Raw genomic sequence first — 18,575 nt, forward strand, 5'->3', positions numbered from 1 at the left:
TCTTTAAAATGGAAGAAAAAAAATAGTGTTTACCCATTATATTTTATTAATATATTACATTTAATATATTTAGATTTATATAATACATTTAATTATTTTATTTTATTTGAATAGAACCCAAATTTTCTGTATTTTTAAAATATTTTGATTATTTTAGTTTTAAATTATCTTTTTATATTTTTAAATTATTTTGATGTGTGATAACATTGATAACATAAATGAATTTTAACAAAATAAAAAAAATATTATTTTAATATATTTTTAAGAAAAAATATTTTAAAAAATAATTTTTATTATATTTTTAAATGTACACCAAGTCTTCTTTTTAAAATTTTAAAATTTTTAGTTTTAAATTAAATTTTTATATTTTTATATTATTTTAATGTATTATATAAAAAAATATACTGAATAAAGTCAATAAACTAGTATTCCTTCTCTCTGTTGTCGGAGATTTTTAGCTTTGTCTTGTTAAAGGTTTTAGTTCTTGAGTCTTGATTTTGAGTCCCTTTTACCTCCTCTGTATTGGCTTCACTTTCAGTTCAATTGTCTCTACGTCACCACAGCAACAAAAAGCTTTGATGGTAAGACCCTTTTTTCTCCTTTCCTAGCATGTTTGTAAAAATACAATAACTTTCTCCTCTTTCACTGTTTGTTTGGTTAGAAAGCTGTGAAGAAGATTACAGGCTAAGATGTGGAAAAAGTTTGTTTGTGTAGTCTTGAAATTCTATGATTATGTGTTTTCTTGTCAAATTCATTCAAGTTTCAAAATTCTGTTTGATTGACACAACAGAGTTTTGGGCATTTGTTTGTTTGGATCTTTAATCTTATTGATTTGATTGCAGAGAGCAAAAGTCCAAACCAATCTTTGTCATCCAAATTTTCGACCATCATTGAAGAGAGAGAAAGAGAACACCAGATCTTTATTTGGAATGATCAAATCTGTCCAATTCCAAAAATTGGATCGTCTCTAAACCACTGTCCTCACATTGCCATGGTAATGCTGCCTTAAATCTAACCAGTGCGGAGGTTAATAGTTGCGAGCAGCCATTCCCAGTAATTTCAACATAAAGCTTGTACAGAGGAACCTTTCTATTGATTTCAACATGGCTGAGGAAGGGCATGAACAGCGTCGTAGATTGGTGTTAGTAGCAGCTCCATTCCAAGGCCACATCAATCCATTGCTTCAGCTGAGTGCTGTCCTTCATTCTAAAGGATTTTCCATCACCATTGTTCACACCCAATTCAATTCTCCTGACCCTTCAAACTATCCTGATTTCAACTTCCTGTTCATTCAGGATGGCTTATCTGACCATGACATTGCTTCTCTTGACCTAACTGCCATTGTTTTGGTTCTCAACGACAAATGCCAATTACCTTTCCAAGAATGCCTGGCCAAGCTAGTGAAGGAACAGGAGACACGTGATGATCAAATTGCCTGTGTTATTTATGATGAACTTTCGTACTTTTCTGAAGCCACGGCTCATAATCTGAAGCTTCCAAGCATTATATTTCGCACTAGCAATGCCAGCACTTTTCTCGCTCGCAGTGTTCTTATCGAAATGTATATGCTGGGTCGCATCCCCTTGGCAGGTTTGTGGTTTTGGCTATGTTTATGAATTCATGCAACTATGCAAGGCATTTTCCCTTAAGTCGCATACTGATTTTGCCTGCTAAGTTTTTTCCTCGTGTCCCAAGGTTTTATTTTTCTGTCTGTTATTAACGAGGAGACATTTCTATCAAAGTCTTGTGGATCTCCATGAACATCCATTTGCTGATGTAGAATGGATAAAGCTGAAATGAACCTGATTCCCTCCTTACCTTCACATGCTTCTATTTTTAGAAGGTGCAGATCCCCTGTCTTGCCTCCTAGTCTGCTTCTTGTGGAGGTGCAGGGGATATAGTATCCATATTGATTGCTTTGGAATTTATTTACTCCTGGTTTTCATCTATATTATGAGACCATATTATAATATTTTTACATTAATTTTTACAAGATCTTTCCTATAATGTACAGATCCTTTGTCCCAGAAAGCAGTGCTGGAGCATCCTCCACTCAGACAGCGAGATTTACCCATCTCCAGTTTTGGACCCATGAAAAATTTCTTTAAATTAATAGGTAATGCACGAGATGTAAGAAGGTCTTCAGCAATCGTTTACAATACAATGGACTGCCTTGAAGGGTCATCGTTAGCAAAGCTTCAACAACACTGCCATGTTCCAATCTTTGCAATCGGACCGATTCACAAGATTGTTCCTGCACCATCTTGTAGCTTACTAGAAGAGGACACTAATTGCATGTCATGGCTTGACAGGCAAGCTCCGAGCTCGGTCATCTATGTAAGTCTAGGAAGTTTAGCTTCCATGAATGAGAAAGACATACTAGAAATGGCCTGGGGTTTGGCAAATAGCAAACAACCCTTCTTGTGGGTGGTTCGACCTGGCTCAGTACATGGTTCAGAACGGGCTGAGTCATTGCCTGAGGGATTCAGAGAAATTGCTGGAGAGAAAGGTCGAGTTGTGAAATGGGCACCGCAAAAAGAAGTTTTGGCACATAATGCAGTAGGAGGGTTTTGGAGCCACTGTGGTTGGAACTCATTGCTTGAAAGTATATCTGAAGGGGTTCCGATGATATGCAGACCAAGCTTTGGGGATCAGAAGGTTACAGCTAGGTATGTAAGTCAAGTATGGAGAGTAGGTCTGCATTTGGAGGATGAATTGGAGAGGGGAGAAATAGAGAGTGTTATTACAAGGCTGATGGTTGATAAAGAAGGGGACGAGATGAGGCAGAGGGCAATGGACTTCAAGGAGAAAGCAGAACTTTGCATTAGAACTGGTGGTTCTTCCTATAATTCCTTGAACAAGCTGGTGGAATTAATCAAATCGTTTTAACTGTACAAACGATTTGTTTATCTAATTAATCTCACAGCTAATAGCCTAATAATAACCAACCTAGCCATATTTTCTTGACTAATAAAAAGTTGTAGGGACAACTGATAGCAGTTTATGAGATTTGATGGAGGTTTTTTTTTTTTTTTATCAAATTTCGATGGAGGTTGCTTGTGGGTTCCAAAGCTTCTTGCTTTGATTAATAAACTAAGCAACATTAGGAATTTTGATACATTGAAACAAAAAAAAATTAATTGATATTAATATCCCATATCCATATAATATTATATTAGTATCATTAGCATGTATTAGTTTTTTACGCACGCTGTCATATTCAAAATCTATTTTTATTAATTTTGCAATAATTAAAATATATTTTTTAAGTCAATTTTTCTTTTTATTCATGTGTTTTGAAAAACAAAGTACAATAAAAAAAATCATTCTTAATTATTTTTAACCGATTATATAAAAACAATAAAAGAATAATTAATTTGATAGAATATTATAAAAAATTACAATAAAAAATAATAAAAGAAGTATTTTATTTCATTGAATAAAAGTTTTCTAATAAATTATAAATATTAAATTCATATAAAATTATTCATAAAATAATTATTAATATTACCATAAAAAACTATAATTTTATTTAAAATTATGACATGTATATTATTTTTTAAATATAATGTTAATAATTTTATTCAAAGAAAATTTTATTCACAGAGGAAAAACAAAACAATTAATAATAAAAAAAAAGACGAGGGACCCTTAACAAAACAGCCCAGGCTCTGCTATACCTGGAAAGCGTTTTTTCCGCCCCTAAAACCCCGCTCTTCTATCAGGATAACTAGCTTGTGTCAGTTGTCATAAACCCTAAACCGTATTTTTTTCTCCGAACTCTCTATCTTCAGAAAATTTCCGAGAAAACGAAAGAAAAATAGTGCAAGCGGTAAGAAAATCTGATGCGTTTCTGATTCGAATGAATTTCTCAGTTAAGTTTCAAATTGATAGTTTGTTCTTCATCTGCTGTTGATTTTGTAATTCTTTTTTCTTTTTATTCGGTAAAGGTACACAATGAGGTCTTGTGGCTCTTGTCGAGAAAAGGTTCGTGCATATTATGACGAAAATGGCATCGTGTAAGTCCTTTATTTGTCATTACATTCAGCTTTGCGTTGTTTTATTTATGATTGTTTTCATGACATGATTCTTATATTATTAATTTTGAATTTTGTGTTATAAATGTATTTTTGGTGTTTTGAAGGTCATGTAGTCGCTGTGGGAAAGTTCTGGAGTTCAGTTATCTTTCAGCTGAAGCCTCTTTTGTAAAAACTAGGTCGGGGGAGGTCTGTTTTTTTTTCTTTTCTTTGATGTACTATTTTCTTTTCTACTCAACGTTAATGGTGTGGCTAATTAATGATCCTGGTGTTCTTCTCTTTATGTTCATGTGGTTCCATTTACTTGTAGAGTCATGTGGCAGGTTCGTTTGTTAGGTCTGTTGAAAGCGAAAACGCTTCACGGGAAAGGTTGTATGAAAGAGGTATGCTTTGTTTGTTGTCCTTCTTAATGTTGTAGTAGATTTCATTTCCTGACACATGTTTCTCGTGGTTGTACTTGTTAAATATTTCTAAGTCGACAGAAAACTATGAAAGAAAGTGGTTCCTAGTCAAAAGATGAAACTTGTTGTCTTGAATAACGAGGTTTTTTATTTATCAAATTTTGAAAGGTTCTTGATGTCCAATTTGAGGTCTCTCCAAGGTTAATAAAAATGGTAATGAAGATGTCGTAAAGAGATCTAGAGTTCTATCTTAAAGTGAGAAAAAGAAACGGAATCTCAACCAAAGGAGCTATTTTTAAGTTTTTAGATACGAACAATAATCCTTGTTTTTGCTGCAATAGCAGTTTTCTTCTATAAAGTGTGAAGCCTCAGCAAGAAGTAATTTTAACTCTTAAATTTAATTTATTATTAACTGTCAAAAAGATCACAATAAACTAACCATTGAAAGAGATAAGACAGGATAAACCTTGATGGGAAAGACCACCTAAGTAGCGTATGCCACGATCACTGCTCATGACTAGAATGATTGTTCAATGTCCAAAGATTTATGTATTTTCATTCCATTAAGAACATCTACCTGTGGAATTGCATGGACATCATGAACTTTTGCATGATGTTTTTGGTAGTGGTTAATTTCCTTTTATCCTGCAGCACGTGATGACATGCTAAACATAAAAAATGGCTTAGGCATGGGTGAAAATCTTGGCATAGTTAACCAAGCTATGGTGTATTACAGAGTATGTTTCCTTGCACCTAAGCTTCAACATCACAGGCATATTTTGATCAATTTATTGAATTCTCTTAATCTGTTATGTGTAGATAGCAGTTGAACGGAATTTCACTAGGGGCCGTAGGACAGATCAAGTACAGGCGGCTTGTCTTTACATTGCATGTCGGTAAGAAATGCATCTCTCCAACTCCTTTGTGCCTTTTCAGCATCCCATCTTTTTGAGGAAACATGCTATGCTTGTGTTTTTATTCATTCATGAACGAGTGAGGTTTCTTAACCTACTAAAAACACCCTTGTTTATTCTATGGAGAATTCTTACCAGGGGTAGTTTTTAACTCTTCACAAACATATTAATTTGAAGAAGGACCTGGACAAACAGTTTTCTATATTCCATAATAGAATGCCGACAACTAAATATGGAATTGGAGGAGTGCTTTTTGTTTCATTTGTTTTGTTATTGCCATTACTGTTTCTGTGGTTAAGATTCCCTTTCTTCTCTTCTTCTTCCTTTTTAATATTTTGCTTATTGCATGTTTTAGTTGAGCAAGAATGCTAAACTGGTTTTCACTAAGAAAAAATAGAAGAAAGTGGGGAGTGAGAGAGATTTGATTGTCATTTGGTATTATCAGATGAAATTCATAGTTGTTGGAACACCTTTTTTTCTTCTTTATTTTATTTTGCTTTGTGCTTGTTTTTGAATAGAAGGACACTCTGGATTAAAAAACTGAACTAAACCTTCACTGAATTGGTTCTAACAAAATGGTAATTATTTATTCTGTTTTTTCAGAGAGGGGGGGGGGGGGTTCTTTGTTTCCTCAAGGCCAGTGGAAGCTTCATACAAGATTGTGTGTTGCGATTCTTTGCTTGAATTTTAGGAAATTAATCAACTAGCAATCAATATTCGAGTTCTCACTTATTCCCTCTGAACCAAGTTTCAGATCCTAAGGATCCATTTACAATACATGAAACTAGACCGTATGACTTCCTTCTTTTGCATATCTAAACTGTGCTACTAGCAAATAGCAAACCCATGGGTTGCCACCCTCTTTATGTTTGTTGATTTATCCAAGGCCAAAGCTAAAGTATAGGATAAGGCAGATTTTTGGGTCAGCCAATGGGGAATCCATCTCTATCATCATCAGCAATCTTCTTACTATTAGATGCCCTCTATACATATCTTTTGTCATGTTTATGCAGTGGTAAAAACTCCCTCCATCTCCAACATTCACTAAAGGACTTATCTTAGTATTTCATTATACAGCTTCTCAAAAAAAAAAAAAAAAGGGGAGGGGGGGGGGTTCTTCCTCACATAAACCAAATTAGTTTTCAAGAATCATTGTCTCACCACTTAAATTTGTGGTCAAGCACTCTTTTCTAAATCTTCATAATGTGACTCATAAGTCTCCAACTACATGGCTAGCAGATAAAATGTTTTTACCCCAAGGAGGTGTTAATGATACACTGGAAATGATAGTGAAAGGTGCAATTGATTTGTCGTAAAGAAATACTTTGAGACCATTTTCCAAACGTGACTTACCAATTATTGAGTTGTAGCATCTAGTGTGAGAAAGTTGTTTGTTTTTCATTTGAGTTGATTCCTAAATATGTTTTATGTGCAATCATACTAGAATTTAGCAATGTTGACATTTTCTGATATTACTTTTGGACTTTCTTTTTCAGGGAAAACAGAAAACCATATCTTCTTATTGATTTTTCTATTTACTTGCAGATAAATATGTGAGGAGCCTCGTCATTTCACAGCCAAATTTTTGCCATCATGATTATCCCTTGCTTATGTGTCAATAACATAATTTTCTTTCGAAATTGTTTACAGTTATGTACTAGGTGCTGTATTTTTGCAGCTCTGCAAAGTTTTAAATCTTACCGAGCATGCCATTTGTCAGAAACTTCATGATCCTTCCATTTTCATACACAAATATACAGCTAGTAAGTTTCTATAATCTCTTGAATGCTGATTAGTGATTTATTTCAGTAATTAAATTAGAGGGCATTGGATATGTTCTCTTGCCAATTGGTTGAAATTTTGGAATACAAGGTTCGGAGGTCTATCAAGCAATACAAATACTCCACCCCCCCTCTATCCTAAAACCTTCTATTTATTTAAGCAACACATTATGTTAATTTGATATGAGTGTACGATAATACCCCGTTCAACTTTCTGTTCTCCCCCCTCCCCCGGAAAAGAACTCCATCTCTATCTATTGTTTAAACTTTTCCTTTTCCAATTCTATCTCGAGCTTAAGGGGCACATTCAGATCTTGTGTTGGTTTTCCTAGTGTTCTTTGGTTTCTCTTTCCTGAATCCAAAGAGGAAGAGTATTGGTAATGGTTTGATCGGCTTCTTGAACTGTATTCTTAGAAGCTTAGAGAGTATTGGGATACCCCTCTCTATTTCTTTTATACCAGAGTCTTTAAATTATTCCATTTGGAACCGAATGTATATGATATGTGTTTTCAAGTGGGAGATTGTAACAACCATTCTTTGTGTTTTAGGTTTATCAGGAGGAAAAAACAAGGAAATTTCTGATGATGCATTGACCATTATAGCAAGTATGAATTACCATTGGATACAGGTGTGAAATTCTTTTCTGATATTATAGGAAAGATGAACATTGTTTCAGTCTTTTTATTGGATACCTTTTGAGCTATCCAGAGTCTTATAATGTTCTGTTTGATTTGATATTACTCACAGACAGGGAGAACGCCCAGTGCATTGTGGGGTGCAGCATTATATATATCTGCACTTTCACATGGCCTCAACTGCTCCAAATCTGACATCGTAAGTCATGCTTGAAATTTCTGTTGACGTGCAGCGATTAAGTTGATGATTGACAAAATATTAAATGGATTGAAAAGTCATCTTAATTGTATTAAAGTCATTTAATTGATGCAGAACTTTTCTGTCTTTCTACTTGAGTGCTGCACCAAAGTATTCATTGTTTAGTGAGGTATGTTTTTCCTCGTATGAGCAGCTGTAGTTCCTATTCAAAGAGATGAAAAGAAAAGAAAAGAACTGGAGAAGTTGTTAGTTGCAGAGGCTGGTGATTTCAAATAATGATTTAGTTATGATCTTGATTAAAGTGGACTTACTAGTGTCAGCCTATAAGCATATGTTAAGGCCTGGCAATGATGCCTCGCTGCCTTGAAGGCATCTACAAGCACTTTAGTATGCTGACACCTTGCGGTGGCATAACCTAGTCACCATTCAACTTAGGGTTCGTGTGATATTGGTGGATTGGATTCATCAGTACATTGCTGGTGAATCCATATCATTGGAATTGCAAGGAAAGATGTGAATTGCATTGAAAGTCATAAGACTTGGAATGCTTGTTTAATTTCTTCACGGAACCAATTTTTTTATTTATTTTTCATAGATTGAAGCACCAAGTTGATATTTGGCTGTGTGAGAACCAATATGTGCATGTTTGCAAGTTTGAAACCGAAGAGAGAAATTGACCAGGGAGAGTGTTAAGGAGGGTGGAAGGTGGAGAAAGGGCTTCTTTGATAGGTGATCATGAGGTGTGGGAAGAACTTCCACGGAAAAGAAAGTTTAGGTTGCTTGAGTTTGATTATCCATGAAGCTTCTGTCGAGCTTGTCTCAATTGATAGTTATGTTACTGGCTACTTTATTCTTTCTAGATTTGTAACTTATGTATCATTTCTTGAACCAATATATTTCAAAGCAATGTATTATACTTGATTTACAAGTTAGCTACATTAATTTTTGTTTCTTGTTTCAAGTATACTTTCATCTCGTATTTTATGAATTTTATTCGGCTACGAGCCTGCTTTTTTTCTTGACAGACAGCCTCAGCCTCCTTGAAGTCTTTGAGGATTGGCATTTGGTCCATGCTGTGGTTATTTGATACTTGCTTTTAATCTTATGCAGTTAAGGTTGGTGCATGTTTGCGGGAAAACACTGTCAAAGAGATTGGTTGAATTTGAGAATACAGAGTCTGGGAGCTTAACGGTATATTTCTGAAAGTGTTTTGTGACTTTTTAGGCTACAGTTGTTCAGAACATTGAAAAATAATGCATAATGTCTCGAATTAGCATATCTATAAGGTAATATTATTCTAACTGTGTAGTGAGACGCCTTTCATGATCAGTATTGAGAAAACAACATGAAGAAATATATAAACCACCATATCTCCACTTTCCAGTCCCCTTCCTGCATACGATTCAGTAGAGCATTTCATGCTTAGATTGATTTTGTTTGATATAAGGTTATCTTGGCACATGGTTGACTTATGAGCAGCTCATTAGAGCTCTCTTCTATGACATATTGGTGGACATACTATTGATACCCTGAAATTCCTTGATACCCTACATGGTATTTCATAATAAACAAAAATTTACTTGTCGGAATTAACAGTTTGTTTTACTCTTTGGCAGAAAAGCTGCCTCTTTTGAAAAGCGATTTATACTTTGTCCCTCTGAACAGGCTAATTTTCATTTTTTTTTTCACATCTGACTATAAAGTTGTGTTTAGCTGTACCAGGTTGCATTCTTTTTATACCTTTCACTTAGATTTATGTAGTGATTGACAAATTACAGTTTACTTCATGGTAGGCTATTCTTATTTTGTCATCTGATCTCCAAATAAGGCAGGTGCTTTGAGGGAAATCTCCTTAGCTGATATTCAGCGGGATTAGGGCTGCTCTTTTATGATATTCCCCTTTGCTTTCATATTTTGGAGGACAGCTTATTCTCCAATATGCCTTTGTAATTTTTTCAGTGAACATATTTTTCTCTTATCTAAAATATCTTAAAAAAAGTAAAAACAAAACGGAAACTTGATGTAAAAGATGCTGCACTTAGCATTGATGTGACCATTTGATGCCTTAGAAAGAAAAAGGAGCATGAAAATGATGAGGGTTTGCTAGCTTAGTTGGTAAAACCACGCTTGGCTCCAAGATAGCAGTCCAAGAGGTGGAAACTGGATAAAAAAATTTAAGAAAAAAATAACAAAACAAGAGGATATGAAGACAGCTACCCCAAGCCCTATCTAACTATTTACAGAATCCGCTGAACAAAACTACCCAAAAGCTAAAATAACTGATGCCTAATACCACAAGTGAGTCTGTAATACATTGCCTGATAATCATAAGCAAATGTTATAAGCAGAAACATGAATAGGCAATTCAATATGTAAAAATATGCACCTTTACCACAATCATTAACTAGATGGAGATTCAAAGCATATTGCAGAATAGTAAGGGCTTGAAGTTAAAAAAGAAAAAAAAGATCTTGTAGTGGATCGGTCATATCCATCTCTATTGCCACTCCTAGAGCTTGCCTTCAGTATTTCTTACTGCCTTTTCTTCTACTCAAATGACTTCCTTAGAATGACTAGTTGAACTAATACTAGCTTACCAGTTGTATTTTTTTTTAGCAGTATCAAATCAATTTATTAATTCAGTTCAAACTTGCCAGCAGGGTCTGCTTACATGCGCTTGCCTCCCTCAAGGGTATCCTAAACATTCTATAAATTTCTGACAGAGATGCTAAAAGACTGACAAATGTAAATCTAAAAAAAAACATTGATTATAGTTGAAAATTACTGTAAAGAGAAAGATTTGCAAGTTATATTTCTGATCCGCTTGATTTAGGGCATAAGATGAAAAGTTATTTTTTTCTTTCTAATTTTGATAAAACAAAAGAAGTCAAATCATTATTTGTCATCTAAGCTGTTTTTATTGTTGATTTTTTCTTTTTGTTTTTTTCTCTACAAAATTATATTGTATGAAAATTTTGTTCTTTATCTCCCTATACTATTAGATTGAGGAACTGAATGCAAAGGTGGAGGAACTGAAAGAAAGTTCATTGCCACAAAGAAATTTTGGGGAGCCATCTAGTTCAAAAGAGTTGCTATGTCAACACAAGGGTACAAATAGACCTCCTTTTGGATTTGGACTTTGTAAAGATTGCTATGCAATTGTGAGTGTTGCTCCCTTTTATGAAAATTAACTAGTTTTTGCCCTAACAAAAGATGTTACAATTCACATTCCTACTCTGATACAGGTTATAGGATTTGATGGAGGAACAGATCCTCCAGCTTTCCAAAATGCTGAGAGTCAAAGAATGAAAAAATCATCTATTAGACATAGTGTGAGTGACTCAAATTTGGTTAGTATGTCTTCCTTAAAGCTAGAGTACTCTTAAACTAATGAACTTAACCATTTGCTTTCTCTATTGGCTTTGTTGCTGTTGAAATATTCATGTTTAATCATTTCTGATATGCAAATTGTTTGGTTAGTAGGTCAAGATGGAAAATGCTAGCTAAAAATTTGCCTTTTTTGTTTGACATAATAAAAATGCTTGTTAGTTGACAATCTCTCCTGTCTGGGCTGCAATTTTTCTGGTTTTTCTGAGTCAATAAGCCCTGTACAGTTACTCTAGTTTGTGGCTACGAAGTTGCTAACTACTAGATTCTTCTTTCAAACACTCTTAACTCTCAATCTAAGCATGTACTTCATTTACTTTTTTTCTTCCATCTCTTGCTGTATCACATATTACAAAACCTCCAAACAAATTCCCGTGGAGTTTATCACAAATTATTAGACATGGATGTCACTATCTCTGTTTGAAATTTCTCTCCTTTTTAGTTCTGTCTTCAATTTGAAACCACCGTTATTATCACTCATGCTACTTGTTTGGTTTGGGATGGGACATGTAGCCATGTTGAGGGCACATTTGGATGGTGCTTCTCTAGTGTAATAGTTAGCATCTTGCATTAATGGGCTGTGGAGTTTTTTCATGTAGAAATTCAGATCTCTTAGACCCTGCTTTTGTGGGTTAAACATATAAAATTATATGTAGAGGACAATGGACTTGAGATAGAGCTTACACTATCAGATATCTGCTTTTCCTCAATAGTCAATTAAGTGTTTCTTCTTCTCTCTGTATTATTTTCCAAATATCTTTCACTGTTGCGCATGTGCGCACACACAGAGCCAAGCGTGTGTTTTGTGTATTTTTCCATGGAATCAATAAAGATATGCTGCAGTAATTAGCAATGAGCATATGATTTGCAAGGACATTAGAATTAGCTATGAGCATATCTTACCACCAAACACTCTATTAGGAAAAAGTACCTATGATAACATTAGAGAATCTTGCAATGAATTATGTGTTTCTGATGTTATGCTATGAATTTCTGGTGAACGTTAAACTTATATTTTCTTTTCAGCATTTTAATTGTAAGTTGTTATTGATCTTTTTATCCTCGTTTATTTTTCAGTTTGCAAAAGAATTGAACAACCAATGCGAGAGCAGAGATGAAGAAAGGCCAACACGCGAGCCTGAAAGTGCTGGTGGGTTTACCCTCTTTATCCTTATGAAGAGATATTATGGTTTGACATTGGCATGGTCTTCTTCCAAATTACTTGAAAAATATTTACTTGAAACTAAAATGTTTCAGGAGTTGCTACAGGGCATTTAGCCAGTGATTCTGATAAACTGCATGGTGTGGGTGATATGAGTTCTAAAGCTTTTGACGAGTCAGATGGCTTTTCTGATATTGATGATGCTGAGGTGAGAACCAAAGATTCTAACATTTTGTGTTTCCTTTATGCATATCATTGCTTGCATGCATCCCATCTACAAATCTCAAGTAATATAATGGAGCCAGAAATATAATGGAGGAATTGATACAAGTAACACAAACCTTAAGCCTGCCCGTTACAATTTACAAATCATTAATTTCAGAATCTTGATTTTATCATGTTCCAAAAGCAATATTAAGCATGAGTTGCAACACTTAATTTCAGAAACTGAAGCCTTTCTGTGTTTAAGCTTCGTGATTTTCAGTGACTTTTTCTAATCTTCATCATCTCAAGCCTATCTCATTGCTCGTGCTTCTTGTTTTGTATTAATGTACTGTATCACAACAGTATTTGGGCTTTGAATTTTATTTTTCTTACATGATTTGAACAATATTTGTCATTCTGGATTCATATTGTTGAAACTTCATTCAGGAAGTGTTGTAATACCTTGTCCATTCACTTTTGGGTCTATTTGTTTGTGCATGTCCTCGTCCTTGCACGCATGTAGTCATGTGTATGTGCACTGTTAAGAGTGTCCTAATAGAAACCCAAACTCCCCCTCTTTTCTTAGCCCAGCAAAGTTGAGAAGGAAAAAAAAAAGAAAATCATTTTGCAATGCTGGAGTCTGACAAATCTGGCACCTAACACTGTTGGCGCTGCTCTTTTTCCAGGAATATTTTTAAAGAAATAATAAGACTGTAATTCTCATGATTTTTGTTCTTATACTAATTTGATGTATTTGAACTTTGCTATTCAAACAGTAGCTATTTAGTCAATTCATTCTGCTTTACCTTGTTTTTTCATAAACTAGTTTGTATTTCTATTCATCTATATCCATTCAATTGCATGTTTCATTTTATTTTTTTGATTTCATTTTTTAGATATTTTATAGGTTGATAGCTACCTTCATAACGAGGAGGAAAAACGTTACAAAAAAATCATTTGGGAAGAAATGAACCGAGAGTATCTTCAGGTAATTGAATTTTCTGAAGTCAAATTTCCTTTAATTTCTACATCACAGGCTAGGGACCATTTCTTGGTTCAATTGTAACACTTGGGCTTGCAAAAGCATATTTGCAAATTCAAGTCTTTATAGCAGTCACTTCTTGCAAAAATGCTGAAGGGTAGGTCAGCAGGCTCATGACAGGTTAATGAGCATTGACATCTTATGGCTTTATTTATGAATTTGTAACTTCTCTTTTGAGAAGCTACTCGATAAGTTTATGTTGGTGTTACAACTATTACTTCTATATTTTCTAGCAAACTGCGATATGATTTTTAATCCAAAACACATACCATAGGATTTGTATTCTCATAACTCGTGTGTTGAATTGGATGATTGTTTGTATGCAACACCTTGTCATATCGTGCACCATTTAAAATTAGTAGCTAGTTTTTCTTCAGCTTAATATATGGTCATTTTTCTCATTTCTTTACTTAGCTAGCATCTTGGGAAATTGCCGGGTATATATTTGCTTGTCTTTGCATGATAAAATGCTTTCTATGCAGTTGTTATTCTTGTTCTAGTTCTATGGATTTAGCTTGAAGTTCATTGGTGACTGCTATTTACAGGAACAGGCAGCCAAAGAAGCAGCCGCGGCGACTCTTAAGAAAGCCTGGGAGGAGAATTTCAAGAATTGCCCTGAGGACTTGCAAGCTGCAAAGAAACTTGATGCTGCAGTAAAAGCTGATTTAGCAAAATCTAAAAAGGTAAATTTCTGGTTTACTAGGAGAATTTTTTATATACTCTTTATCATAGGAAGATCTCAACTATAGTTCTGTAATGTGTTCCTCTCTTTTTTGCATGCTATAAATGATGTCTTGGATTCTTCATGCAGTACAACAACATAAATGTCCAACCATCTTTTTTCCCTGCTGAAGTTTTTTGCTCAGTGGTTTATATTTAATTCACAGAACTTAAGGCTTAAGTGATGGTTAACCCTCAACTGAATTTGAGCCCTTATTTCCATTCAACTTTCCAACTTGTGGATAACTAATATTTCTGAAAGTTTCAAATCACATAGAAAGCCTGCTTATGATTTAATTTGTTTATGCTTTGTAATTAAGTGACATAAATTGCTAGGGCGTATGTACTTTGTTCCTCTTTAATCAAGTGCGAAAAATAGGTGCATAAAATGTCTATTTACTACATGCTTATTTTCATTAAAAGCCAATATTAGTGAATAACTATTCTATATTTCTATTCAACTTTTTGTTCTTCTTGCAGCCATTCATAATGTTACTGTAAAGGTTATTTAGAAAGTTGAATGTGAATTATGATGATTGTGTATTGACTTTGTCAAAAAATACATAAATTGCTGCAATACTGAGCGGTGTATGGCTGCTATAAATGTATTTCTAACTCTTTTTTTCAATGTCTAGAACCTTAACGATGTTTATTGTTTATCTTCCTACTACGTCTCAATTTGTTTGAATAATTTTCTGCAAATATTTATTTGCAGGAAATTCAACAAAAGCGAGCTTCCGAAGCTAGGAACTTGGCTCCCGCTAAATCTGCTGCAGAAGCTGTCCATCGAATGCTAACTAAGAAGGTAATTGACATGGATAATAAAGGAAGTTGGTTTCTGCAAGTTACTATTGTTTTGATTTGCAACATCAAAAGCTGCTAACTAATTAATTTCACTCTCGGGGCAGCATTCAGCTGTGAAGTTTTTGCTCACAGTAGCACATCTCAGTTGGGTAGAATTTCTATTAGAAATTTAAAGTCAAGCAGCTCATATTGTGAAGAATTTCTATTAGAATTTAAATCTTAACGAGAAATTACATCTAATGGCTTTGAAAGATTTTGTAATAGAAAACCATTGCAAATGGAGGCTTCCTAGCTCAAAACCTTTGCAATGACCTCAGAAAGAATGCAGTTAGGCTAGTCATGTCATGTTGTGAATTTCAGGGAAAGAAAATGAACAGAAAATCCGGGAAGGATACTCGTTGGTCATTCTTAAAAGTTTTGTTTGCCAGTTTGATGCAGTGGCTTTGTGCTTCAATGCATGTTATGTATGAGCACGCTGGCTTTTCTGTATAAATGTTAAGTACATTTTTACATTTTGTATTTAAGGTTCATTTGTATTCCCAAAGCATAATCTATGGGCATGCTCCATTTTTGTTTAATGAGAAATGTGCTTATGATTTCTTTTGCAGAGACTCGGTTCGAAAATCAACTATGATGTGCTGGAGAAACTCTTTGAGGATTCTGTATGTTATTGCTGTCTACCTTTTCTTCTTTCATACGCGCATCATCCATCTTCTTTTCTACTTTTAGTAGAGATTAAGTTTAGTTCCTATAGCATATCTTTGAAAGAGCATGTCCATTTGGTGATTCGAAATTATAACGAGGGAAAAGTTCAAATTTTTATGCCACTTTGATGCGTCACTCATTTCTTATTGCACTATTCAGCTGGTGCATCTGGATATATTCTGAACCACATTCATCCTTCTGTCGACCATGTTCTGTCACAACCGGGGATAGTGTTTACGAATGAATGAATGACCTTCTATACTCTTTTGAATATTAATCTGCAAATTGTAAATCTAATGCTGTAAAGATCAAATTTTAGTTATAGAGTAAAACAATAAAGGAATTAAAGATTTTTCCCTTGATTTATTTACGACGTAGCAGTGTGGAGGACTGCCATGTCTTTGTCTATCCTTGGATTAGCAAATGAACATCGTATCTTCCACGCTCCTAGAGGAAGAGACTGTCATTGTTGGTGTCATTTCAGATGCTCTAGTTTCTCATGTAAAGAGACTACATTCTATTTACTCCTTTTGTTTTTTTATCCTTTTGCAAGGATGAGCATCTAGCAACCTTAGAAGTATCGTCCTCTGCTTTACCCCCTTTTAGTATTTTAGATTACGATGCGTGTATTTCTGTGATTGATTCGAGTTTTCTTTACAGGAGGCCAAGGACGCCAAGAAACCGCGAACAGAATCAGCTTCTGACTCTGCTGACAAGGTGCTCCATACAGACGGCAAAGATTGTCGATTAGATTATACGAATGAAAATGATGGTTTGGGGTCACTGGATGGAAACGGAAATGATGCTGTTGAAGAAACAAGTGATTTTCTTTATTATGAAAATTGTTCTGATGATGATTATGGTAACAGTTTATGGTAAAAGTTTTGGTGATTGCTAATCACGGAGGGCTGTTTTTCTCTTATTATTAAACATTTTCTAATAATAATAATGCAGCGCCATAGAAATCTAAAGCTTTCATATTGTTGATGCCCTGCTTGTGTATCTAAGCATTTCTCATGGGAATCAAGCATCTCAGTTAGTAATGTATAAAACATTGTACAGATCAAACATCACCAGCATAGCCACGTAACCAAGTGGATGTGGAAAGCTAGACCATGTCACAGAAAATACAAGTTAATTTCAGTTAACTCTCATTACAGCACAAGTAACCCATCACCACACACCTCGACCTTCACAACAGGAACATAAACATAACATATTTTCAAGGCAGATAGCAAACGTAGTACTACTCTTTTATCCTAATAATAATGCATCAACACCAAAATAGGGAAATCAAATCTCAACCAGAGATTTCAATGCTCTTGACTTGTTTCTTGATTGCTTCTTCCTTGGGCACGGTCACCGTGAGAACCCCATTTTCCATAGAAGCCTTGACCTGATTCATCCTGGTATTTTCAGGCAGCCTAAACCTCCTCGAGAATTTGCCACTGCTCCTCTCCACGCGATGCCAAGTATCGTTCTTGTCTTCCTTCTCGACATTCCTCTCTCCGCTGATTTGGAGAACTCTATCATCTTCAATCTGGACCTTCACTTCCTCTTTTCTGAGGCCAGGAAGATCGGCCTTGAAGACATGGGCTTCTGGGGTTTCCTTCCAGTCGATGCGAGTGTTAACAAAAGCAGAGTTTTCATCGCGCGGGAAGGAAGGGGAAGGAAAAGGGAAATCCTTTAAAGGGTCCCAAACGTCAAGAGAGAAAGGATCGAAGATGCTGCTCCTTCGGTTGCCAAAGAAACTTGGGATCATCGACATTTTGAACGGCACAAAGATGGTGGGTAGTATAGAGCTGCTAAATTAGATTCTGCTTTGATTGTTTTTGACTTGATGATGTTACGGAGAGACAGAATGTGGAGAGGGGTATTTATAGCAGTTACAGGGAAGGGTCAGGGGTGTTCTAGTACTTTCCGGTCATATTTTGCCTGCAACCTTAAGCGAGAACATTCTAGAGTCTAGCTTCTAGCACGTTCAGTTCGGCTAATTGGCACTTTTGCTTATGTAATCGGTGACGTGGAATAAGCTTCTTCCTTAAGGAAAACTTGTTATATTTAGCATTAAATAAATTTATCATTTTTATTATAATAAAAATAATTATTCTCAGCGAAGATTTGTAAAAAACTGTGGACGTTCATGGTGGTTTGTTTGTAATAGCTTATTGATAATTTTAGCTTTCTTTCATTCATTCTTATCTTAAAATATACTGGAGGTGTCTTGATATTTTTATATGATTTTTCTATGCTTATGTCTTTACAATCACTTCAAATTTGTTATTTTTGTAACAAGAGATATTATTTTTTTTTTGTTATTATTTAATATTAATTTTTCTCATTGAACTTTGATTTTTCTTTTTTAAAACGTGATTGCATAACTTGAATATAATTTTTTTTCCTTATTTTTTTTTATTCAACTCATGATAAAGCGCGGGTCACATAATTAGTTCATTTTAAATCTTATCATCTTTTCAAAGTCTCTCTCACCTTTTTTAATAAACCATTTCCCTTTATCTTTATGTTTCTCCTCTACTATTTTTTGGTTTTTATTATTTAACATTGGTTTTTCTCATTAGATATT

General features: G+C 34.6%; 3 protein-coding genes across 7 annotated transcripts; 2 read left to right on the forward strand and 1 right to left on the reverse strand.

Annotated features, from left to right (window-relative positions):
- The first annotated feature begins 436 nt into the window (after positions 1-436).
- LOC133680263 (UDP-glycosyltransferase 76E2-like) lies at positions 437-3,012 on the forward strand. The gene is made up of 3 exons (XM_062103089.1): positions 437-581; positions 843-1,590; positions 2,015-3,012. Exons 2-3 carry the CDS (start codon positions 1,104-1,106, stop codon positions 2,887-2,889), a joined length of 1,362 nt encoding a protein of 453 aa, XP_061959073.1. The 5' UTR covers positions 437-581; positions 843-1,103; the 3' UTR covers positions 2,890-3,012.
- A 626-nt stretch (positions 3,013-3,638) lies between these two features.
- LOC133680262 (transcription factor IIIB 60 kDa subunit-like) lies at positions 3,639-16,969 on the forward strand. 5 transcript variants are annotated; one of them, XM_062103084.1, is made up of 20 exons: positions 3,639-3,832; positions 3,951-4,019; positions 4,145-4,226; positions 4,348-4,420; positions 5,090-5,175; positions 5,258-5,334; positions 6,849-6,905; positions 7,003-7,115; positions 7,682-7,761; positions 7,881-7,967; positions 9,078-9,158; positions 10,970-11,128; positions 11,213-11,317; positions 12,432-12,504; positions 12,612-12,724; positions 13,628-13,708; positions 14,308-14,445; positions 15,198-15,287; positions 15,895-15,948; positions 16,652-16,969. In XM_062103084.1, exons 2-20 carry the CDS (start codon positions 3,958-3,960, stop codon positions 16,868-16,870), a joined length of 1,830 nt encoding a protein of 609 aa, XP_061959068.1. In that variant the 5' UTR covers positions 3,639-3,832; positions 3,951-3,957; the 3' UTR covers positions 16,871-16,969. The 5 variants fall into 5 exon arrangements, with proteins under 5 accessions (XP_061959068.1, XP_061959069.1, XP_061959072.1 ...); XM_062103085.1 differs by having other exon boundaries at positions 11,213-11,299; XM_062103086.1 differs by lacking the exon at positions 3,639-3,832 and having other exon boundaries at positions 4,001-4,019; positions 4,145-4,216.
- A 140-nt stretch (positions 16,970-17,109) lies between these two features.
- On the reverse strand, positions 17,110-17,851 carry LOC133680264 (18.1 kDa class I heat shock protein-like). Its single transcript, XM_062103091.1, has one exon. The coding sequence runs from the start codon at positions 17,757-17,759 to the stop codon at positions 17,292-17,294; it is 468 nt and encodes a 155-aa protein (XP_061959075.1). The 5' UTR covers positions 17,760-17,851; the 3' UTR covers positions 17,110-17,291.
- Positions 17,852-18,575: the final 724 nt, after the last annotated feature.

This window comes from Populus nigra, chromosome 19 (genome assembly GCF_951802175.1).
Source record: "Populus nigra chromosome 19, ddPopNigr1.1, whole genome shotgun sequence".
Lineage (NCBI taxonomy): Eukaryota > Viridiplantae > Streptophyta > Magnoliopsida > Malpighiales > Salicaceae > Populus > Populus nigra.